Source organism: Ranitomeya variabilis, chromosome 6, assembly GCF_051348905.1.
Source record: "Ranitomeya variabilis isolate aRanVar5 chromosome 6, aRanVar5.hap1, whole genome shotgun sequence".
In the NCBI taxonomy this organism is placed as follows: domain Eukaryota; kingdom Metazoa; phylum Chordata; class Amphibia; order Anura; family Dendrobatidae; genus Ranitomeya; species Ranitomeya variabilis.
Genome location: NC_135237.1, coordinates 401,652,457 through 401,661,782, shown reverse-complemented (window position 1 = coordinate 401,661,782; position 9,326 = coordinate 401,652,457). Strand labels below are relative to the sequence as shown.

The window sequence follows — 9,326 nt, the reverse complement described above, 5'->3', positions numbered from 1 at the left end:
ATACAACTGTGTGCATCACTGCACATGGCATATACGGTACATTTAGTACATTGCTTATTTAGAGCCCACATCATTTTCAGCACTGAACGCAGATTTGGGATGGGTGCTGCTTTGCTCATTGCCGGCTCACAATTTTAAACACATGCACATTCTAGCTGTGTGAACCTCAACTCCGTGCCTTAAAATCCATTTCTAATGTAGCCTAAAGAAACACTACAAAGAAATAGTTGCATGAGAATACAAAAAAAGCTTTTCCTTTCAGCCAAAGTCAGAAACCCGGAAAGGAAAAAAGTAGATGAAGCAGCAGAAGATTGTTTGTCCTTATTTGAGAGAGTGACGTTGTGCTGCTCAGTGCAGGCCACACTTGTGAAAGTGCAACAGCCCAATAGAAATCATACCCCCCTCCATTGTTTTTGTTATATTACAGGGAGTCTTCTATAAAAGGGACAAAAAAAGAAATGACTAGTTACATATTCACTGTGTATTTATTTTCCAAGATAAAAAAACTGCATCAAGACATCCGCCATACTGTAATTTTTATATTTTATCTGAATGCATGAAACATTTATACAGCAGGAATTACATTCACATCTATGTACAAGCCACTCTTACAATTATTTTTTGGGATTCAATCATTGCTTTCTTCTTGTTGGGGCAATGTGAATAATCTATGGCACGGCCCCATCTGCAGAGAGTTCTTTCTGCATCAAGTACAATAAAAAATATCACCATTATGTCACACATGGCTATCATTTGATGAAGGTCATTTTTCCAGACTGAAGTCAGCTTATGAGTTATATTTGTCCACACAAGCAATGCAGACCTGAGAAATATGTGCCTTATGGTAATAATATGTCTGTAAAACCTTCACTTCATATCTCACATTAGATTTAGTTGCTTTTATAGCACAATGTAGTCCAAAGATCAGATAATTCAGATATTCTTATCCGCAAGTAGATTTTCTTCTCTCACCGATCAGTCCAACCAATAAATAACTATACTTTCAGCATTAAATCTCCGACTGTCAATAATTTAGGACAGTGTTTGCTCATAGTAGGACAAGTGTGATGTCTGCACAGTACTATTTTTTTTTTTCATCTGACAGTAAGATAAACCCCCTCAAATAGCATTTATGGGCATGCAGGTCTTCGAAAGCTAAATCCATTAACACCTTTATATCTTCTTTATGTTGCTGCATTACCGATAAAGCAGGTTTAATTCATATGCAAATGTTGCCTTAAGCACTCTGGGCATGACAGAGCACTTAATGAGCTCCGCCTCCCCCACCTCTATAGCTTGAATGTAAGCTCAGCGTCTGATTTCCATGCCTTTTATCGGACATCACACAGATCGTGAACTATCAATCAAGCTAAAAAAGCTGGGTGGGAAAACACCCCAAAAGACTCCTTAAGTGCTCGGTCAAACCTAGAGCACTTAATGGATGACTTGCATATGAATTTTTAAAACTCTGCTTTCTTGAGAATGAAGCAGCATAAACAATATACCCGTATTTTCCGGCGTATAAGACGACTTTTTAACCCCTAAAAATTGTCCCAAAAGTCGGGGGTCGTCTTATACGCCAGGTACGGGTGCACAGAGCGATCCTGGATGGTTCTCAGCGTCTGAAGGAGAGGACACTCTCCTTCAGGCTCTGGGATCCATATTCATGTAAAAAATAAAGAATAAAAAAAAAAAAATATGGATATATTCACCCCTCCAACGGACCCTGGACCTCAGCGGTGCAAGCGTCTGCCTCCGTTCCTAAGAATGCAGTGAGTGAAGGACCTTCGATGACGTCGCGGTCACATGAGCGGTCACGTCCTTCACTCACTGCATTCTTAGGAACGGAGGCAGACGCTTGCACCGCTGAGGTCCAGGGTCCGTTGGAGGGGTGAGTATATCCATATTTTTTATTTTTATTCTTTATTTTTTACATGAATATGGATCCCAGGGCCTGAAGGAGAGTCTCCTCTCCTCCAGACCCTGGGAACCACATGCCGTATAAGATGACTGGGCGTATAAGATGTCTTATACGCCGTCTTATACGGCGGGTATATCCCAAATTCCATATTTTATATGGAAAAGTTGGAGGTCGTCTTATACGCCCAGTCGTCTTATACACCAGAAAATACGGTATATATATATGTCGATGAATTTAGCTCCTAAAGACCTGGGCACCCTTATATGTGATTTGAGGGGAAGGGAGAGGTCTAGCCTCTAGACAAAATTTACAAGCGGCAAGAATGGCTTAAAAGTAATAAAAACAGTCATTCACCTGCTGTCCCTCCCCCCCATGGATCCATCAACTGTGATCTATTCTGGGACTGCAGCAGTTAAGGGACTCTTAAAGTTTCCACATCAGAGGGATATCAATGACTGGATCCACTTGTGTGACAGTAGGCAAGTGCGAATGATGATTTTAAGCCATTCATTGCTAAACGTTTTCCAGAGGAGTGACTACTTTAAATTCTGTTTAAGAGAAAAAAAACAAACAAACAATGTCCATGTCTTAAAACCCAGGAGTTGTACAAAAAATCAAAAGGGCATTCCTCCACTGATATGGCGGGCTATCTGCTCATCATTTAACTCCCCCTTTTCCTTTTCGCGATCCTTGTTCCAGTCCTTCAGGCCTTCAGGAAGTGTTGTATCCTCTTCAATGCTTCCAGTACCTTCTACAAATTCCTCATATGTAGATTTTTCAGCAAATGGTCTTGGCCCCAAAAGTTCAACCATATCACTCTTATCCAGCACCTCCTTTTCTAGAAGGCGAAGCGCAACCTAAAAAAAAAAATTTGAACATGAAACTATAGTTTTAAATGAACAGCTAAACTGTTTACAATGAGGTGACCTACCTTCTCTATATCAGATTTCTTCTCCTTAAGTAGTTTCACAGTTCTTTCATACGCAGAGTTAATCAGTACTCGAACTTCATCATCAATGAGTCTCGCGGTGGCCTCACTGTAAGGCTTTTCTAACACCATTTCCCCTTGACGAGGAAGGTCAAATGAAACTTGACCAACTTTGTCACTCATGCCAAACTGGACAATCTACAAAATACAAAAATGGACTTTAGTGTAGAAAGTATATTAATAGATAAAATGTTTACATCAGGTATTAACCCCTTTCCAACATTTGCAGTATATACATGCTTGGGAAGGACTTCCTGACCGATGAGGTACATATACACATCATGGCAATCACCCACGTACTAGAGGCTGTGCATGGGCAATCGCCACTGGGTGTTCAACTGATATGACAGCTTTCACCTGGAATTTATTGCCAGCACCACTCCCGGCAGTTTTATTCGCTAAATGCTGCAATCGATATAGACATTATCACGAGGGACTGATCGTTGCCATGGTGACCCGATGTCATCATCACGACATTAGGGTCACCAGACCTAACAAACGTGTTACACCATGCTCAGAACATGGTGTATCAAGCTTGAATGTCAGTGCAGCACTGGCAGTTTATAAAGCATAGCAATGTTTGTGCATTGCTATGCTTTATAAGCGATCAGTGCTGTCAAAGTGAAAGTCCCATAAAGGGACCAAGTATAAGAAAAAAAAACAATTGCAAAAAATGAAAGAAATAGAAATAAAAAAAATTATGAATTGCTGTTTTTTGTTCACTCTGCCTCCCAAAAATCAGAATAGAAATAAATAAATTAAATTTTTTTTTTTAAAAAAGTCATGTGACCGAAAATTGTACGAATAAAAAAAGGCAACTAGTCCCGCAAAAAAACAAGTCCTCACATGACTCTGTCGGCAGAAATATGGAAAAATTCTAGCTATCGACATATGGAGATGCAAAAACTTGTTTTTGCAATAAAAAGCGTCTTAGTGTGTGACAGCAGCCAAACATAAAAACCGGATATAAATCTGGTATCACTGTAATCGCACCGACCCAAAGAATAACGTCGCCTAATGACTTATATCGCAACAGGAATGGTGTAAAAAGTAAATAAAAACCAATGGTTGAACTACTACTGATTTGTTCATCCTACCTCCCAAAATTTGGTGCCATTTTTACATATTTCCCAGTGTGAAAGTGTAAAATCTGGAACTAAAACTAATCTTTTGTGGTAAAAATGTAATTAGCTTTTCTTCACTGTCCAATTTTATAAAATGCTGTGACAAACCCGTACTGTCAATATGATCACTGCACAGCTAGATGAATACATTGAGTGGTGTAGTTTGTAAAATTGGGTCACTTATGGGGGAGGGTGGGCTCTGCTGTTCTGGCTCCTCAGGGGCTCTACCAATGTGACATGGCGCCATCAAACAGTACAGCAAAATCTGAACTCCAATATGACGCTCCATCCCTACTAAGCTTTGCTACCCTTGTGAAAACGAAAAAATTTGTAGCTTTAACATTTTTGTGGGAAAAATATTTTTTTCTTCATTTTCACAGATCAACCACACATCTACATACACGGATTCAAAAAATAAAGGGAACACTAAAATCCCACATCCTAGATATCACTAAATAAAATATTCCAGTTGTAAATCTTTATTCATTACATAGTGGAATGTGTTGAGAACAATACAACCTAAAAATGATCAACGTAAATCACAACTAATATCCCACAGAGGTCTGGAGTTGGAATTATGCTCAAAATCAAAGTGGAAAATGAAGTTACAGGCTGATCCAACTTCAGTGAAAATGCCTCAAGACAAGGAAATGATGCTCAGTTGTGTGTGGCCTCCACGTGCCTGTATGACCTCCCTACAACGCCTGGGCATGCCCCTGATGAGGCGGCGGATGGTTTCCTGAGAGATCTCCTCCCAGACCTGGATTAAAGCATCCGCCAACTCCTGGACTGTCTGTGGTGCAACGTAACGTTGGTGGATGGTGCGAGACATGCTGTCCGAGATGTGTTCAATCGGATTCAGGTCTGGGGAAAAGGCGGGCCAGTCCATAGCTTCAATGCCTTCATCTTGCAGGAACTGCTGACACTCCAACCACAGGTCTGGCATTGTCCTGCATTAGGAGGAACCCAGGGCCAACCGCACCAGCATATGGTCTCACAAGAGGTCTGAGCATCTCATCTCGGTACCTAATGGCAGTCAGGCTACCTCTGGCGAGCACATGGAGGGCTGTATGGCCAAAGAAATGCCACCCCACACTATTACTAACCCACTGCCAAACCGATCATGCTGAAGGATGTTGCAGGCAGCAGATCGCTCTCCACGGCATCTCCAGACTCTGTCACATGTGCTCATTGTGAACCTGCTTTCATCTGTGAAGAGCACAGGGCGCTAGTGGCAAATTTGCCAATCCTGGTGTTGTGTGGCAAATGCCAAGCGTCCTGCACGGTGTTGGGCTGTGAGCACAACCCCCATCTGTGGATGTCGGACACATGCACATTTGTGGCCTGCTGGAGGTCATTTTGCAGGGCTCTGGCAGTGCTCCACCTGTTCCTCCTTGCACAAAGGCTGAGGTAGCAGTCCTGCTGCTGGGTTGTTATCCTCCTACAGCCCCCTCCACGTCTCCTGGTGTACTGGCCTGTCTCCTGATAGCGCCTCCAGCCTCTGGACACTACGCTGACAGACACAGCAAACCTTTTTTCCACAGCTCGCATTGATGTGCCATCCAGGATGAGCTGCACTACCTGATCCACTTATGTGGGTTGTAGAGTCCATCTGATGCTACCACTAGTGTGAAAACACAACCAACATTTAAAAGTGACCAAAACATCAGCCAGAAAGCATTGGTATTGAGATGTGGTTTGTGGTCCCCACCTGCAGAACCACTCCTTTATTGAGTGTGTCTTGATAATTGCCAATAATTTCCATCTGTTTTTTATTCCATTTGCACAACAGCATGTGAAATTGATTGTCAAACAGTGTTACTTCCTAAGTAGACAGTTTGATTTCACAGAAGTTTGATTTACTTGGAGTTATATTCTGTTGTTTAAGTGTTCCCTTTATTTTTTTGAGCAGTGTACATTCCTTGAGAGGTCTAGTTTCCAAAATGGGGTCACTTGTGGGGGTTTACACTGTTTAGACACATCAGGGGCTCTCCAAAGGCGACAAAACACCAGCAGACCATTCCATCAAAGTCTGCAATCCAAAACCTAACTCCTTCCTTTCTGAGTGCCCAAATGCAGGAGAAATTGCAGAGTTTGAGTTCTATTTTCTCCTATTACCCTTGTGAAAATGCAAAATTTGGAGCTAAAAATTTTTTTGTGGGAAAAATTAGATTTTTTATTTTCACGGCTTAACATTATAAATTTCACCATACATCTAGATAAGTTAATTAAGGGATCTAGTTTGTAAAATGGTGTCACTTGTGGGTTTTTTTCCCACTGTTTAGGCACATCAGGGGCTCTCCAAATGCGACATGGCAAATTTTGCATTACAAAAGTGAAATGACGATCCTTCCATTCTGAGCCCTGCTGTAAGTGCAAACAGTAGTTTTCCCCCACATATTGGGTATCGGCATGCATAGGAGAAATTGCACAACAAATTTTGGGGTACATTTTCTCCTGTTACCCTTGTGAAAATAAAAAAATTTGGGTCCAAAGTAAAATTTGGAGAAAAAAGTTAAACGTTCATTTTTTCCTTCCACATTGCTTCAATTCCTGTGAAGCACCTGAAGTGTTAATAATCTCTTGAATATGGTTTTGAACACATTGAAGGGTGCAGTTTTTAGAATGGTGTCACTTGAGTATTTTTTGTCATATGGACCCCTCAAAGTCACTTAAAATGTGATGTGGTCCTACATTAAAAAAAATAAAATAAAAAAAAGATCTTGTAAATTTTGTTGTACAAATGAGAAATCGCTGGCCAACTTTCAACCCTTCTAATTTCCTAACAAAAAAAAAAATTATGTGTTAAAAATTGTGCTGCTGTAAAGTGGACATATGGGAAATGTTATTTATGAACTATTTTGTGTAACATCTCTCTGGTTTGAGGACACACAAATTAAAAATTGCAACATTGCAGGCAGCCTCGGAACAGATTCTATGGGTCAGTATGTCTTCTTTCTCCAGGCTGTCCTTCCCCTGTAAAAAGTTTAAATATATACTGGAGAACTCCTTTAACCATAATCTCCGATAAACTAGAATGGAGATCCAGAGTCCTTTGTTTCTCCTTACGGGACTGTGTTAAGGGGTGTGAAAGGAGCAGTGTCACTTCCATACAATGACCCACCTGTGCATAGGCACTTTGTGTCACCTTCTTCAGATCATCCTGAGCTCCAGTTGTAATTCTCCCAAAGAATATTTCTTCAGAGACCCTGCCGCCCAGAGTCATGCACATCCTATCCAGCAGTTGCTCCTTTGTATATAGATATTGTTCTTTAGGTAAATACTGAGCATATCCAAGGCCCTTCCCTCGTGGTATGATAGAAACCTGGAAGGTAAAGGCAAAGTTCACAATGTGAAATTATAAAAATATGAATAAATTCTAACAAAAAGGAACAGATAATCAGGAAACCACAATCACTGCAGCAGACGTGTGACCCTACGTGTGTTTGTATTAAATGGTATTCCGACAAGTGTAGACTGTAAGCTGCTAAGGATTTAACGTATATAGTGATGAACTGAGACATTTGTTTTATATCTTTATACATGTGTATTCATTAATTTAATGCTTTATATAAAAAAAACAATATTGTTCTAACTTACATCTTGTAAATATAGCAATAGGTCTACAGTCGGTCATAAATCCATGCAATCATACATTCCTAACTAATTATTCCATCAGCTATAGTTTCATGCTGCAATCTACGAATCAGCAATACAATTAATCAATTTTGCTAAATTATGCTATAACCCAAACCATGTCATATTATTATTTCACATGTATGTATATATATATATATATATATATATATATATATATATATATATATATATATATATATATATATATATATATATATAGCAATTGTTTTAACTACCGTAAATATAAAAAATTTGTCAAAAATATCAAAACAAGGAGGTTGTCTGGTTTCAGGTATATGGCTGCGATCGGGGATGGGGGTGTTGCTGTTCCTTAGGAAAAGTAGGCCTATGGGACCCTGACACATTTGTGTATTAGACAGACTGCTGATTTTAATGGTCATAAATGAAATGAGAACTTGGCTGATGCTATCCCAGGTCCGGCACCAGGACCACAGTGATAAGGACATTCTTGTCGGACCTGCCTCACAGGCTATCAGATTAAGTTGGATAACGGGGTCGTCCACCTTTCAGGACCTTTTTTTCTTTCCTTAAATGCATGTAACTGGGGCTAAAAATAATTTTTGCAATTGGGTTTCATTAACAATTCTGCACCTTTTACCTTCTGTGGCTCCTGTGTTTCTCAGTCTACTGCTGGCTGCAGAATGAACTAGATGAGAATCCGTCAGTCAGCCTAGTATGACGGTCTGATGGCAAATTGTAACTTGTCATTTTATGAGCGCTTCTCAGCTTATTTATGCTCACTGATCACATCAAAGGTGAAAATGCAGTGCCATGAAAAGCATATAAATGTCAAAACATTTTTAACAAAAACCAAATTTTAAGCCACAAATAGATGAATTTAAGGAAAACAAAAAATCTAATAATATTTGTCCCCAAAGGTCTATCTACTAGTGATGAGTGAACATGCATGTATAAGGTGTTATCTGAGCATGCTTGTGTGCTAACAGAGTGTCTTCGGCGTGCTTGAATACTATGTTTCAGTCCCCTTGGCTCCATGTCTCGCGGCTGTTAGACAGCGGTAACACATGCAGAGATTGCCTGTCTGTTGGACAATCCCTGCATGTGTTGTGACTGTTATACAGCAATGAGACATGCAGCCGCGGGGACTCGAACATAGTATTCAAGCACGCCGAAGACACTCTTAAGCACACAAGCATGCTCAGATAACACCTTATACATGCACGTTCGCTCATCACTAGTATCTACTCATTGGCCATATACATTAATGTCAAGCAAACCCAATAATTTTGCCAAGTAAGGATTCAGCGTATACAACATATACTGTAAGTGGACTATAAAGATCAAAGTGTGTATCCAACCTTTAAAAGAGGATCAGCATGTTCCAAAAACCACCCCGCCACAGCATGCCCAGCCTCATGGTAAGCCACTGTCTTTTTTTCCTCTGGATGGAGAACTTGGGTTTTCTTTTCTAAGCCTGTAAAGTGAAGGGTATACAAGAACATCAAAATTCTACTGAAAGTGCATATATAATTTAATAAGAAATTAATTTTCTTTATTCTGTAGAAAGTTTGGTAAATGTTTTGATGGCAGAAAAAGAAAGTTCACTCATAGTTCAATGAATGATCCGATAGACAAAAACTATGAGTAACATCTATGTGACATTTTGCTAAAA

The 9,326-nt window shown here is 40.0% G+C and overlaps 1 protein-coding gene across 4 annotated transcripts in view; it reads right to left on the bottom strand.

The window, feature by feature from the left end:
- Positions 1-466: 466 nt before the first annotated feature.
- The window catches only part of AFG3L2 (AFG3 like matrix AAA peptidase subunit 2), a 56,213-nt gene continuing 47,353 nt past the window's right edge, over positions 467-9,326 (bottom strand). For all 4 annotated transcript variants that reach the window (XM_077270165.1, XM_077270166.1, XM_077270168.1 and 1 more), the window contains exons 14-17: positions 9,013-9,128; positions 7,158-7,358; positions 2,853-3,047; positions 467-2,778 (exon numbers count right to left, since the gene is read on the bottom strand). In XM_077270165.1, the coding sequence (XP_077126280.1) occupies positions 2,536-2,778; positions 2,853-3,047; positions 7,158-7,358; positions 9,013-9,128 (755 nt within the window). In that variant the 3' untranslated portion in view covers positions 467-2,535. The remainder of the gene's footprint in view (positions 2,779-2,852; positions 3,048-7,157; positions 7,359-9,012; positions 9,129-9,326) is intronic.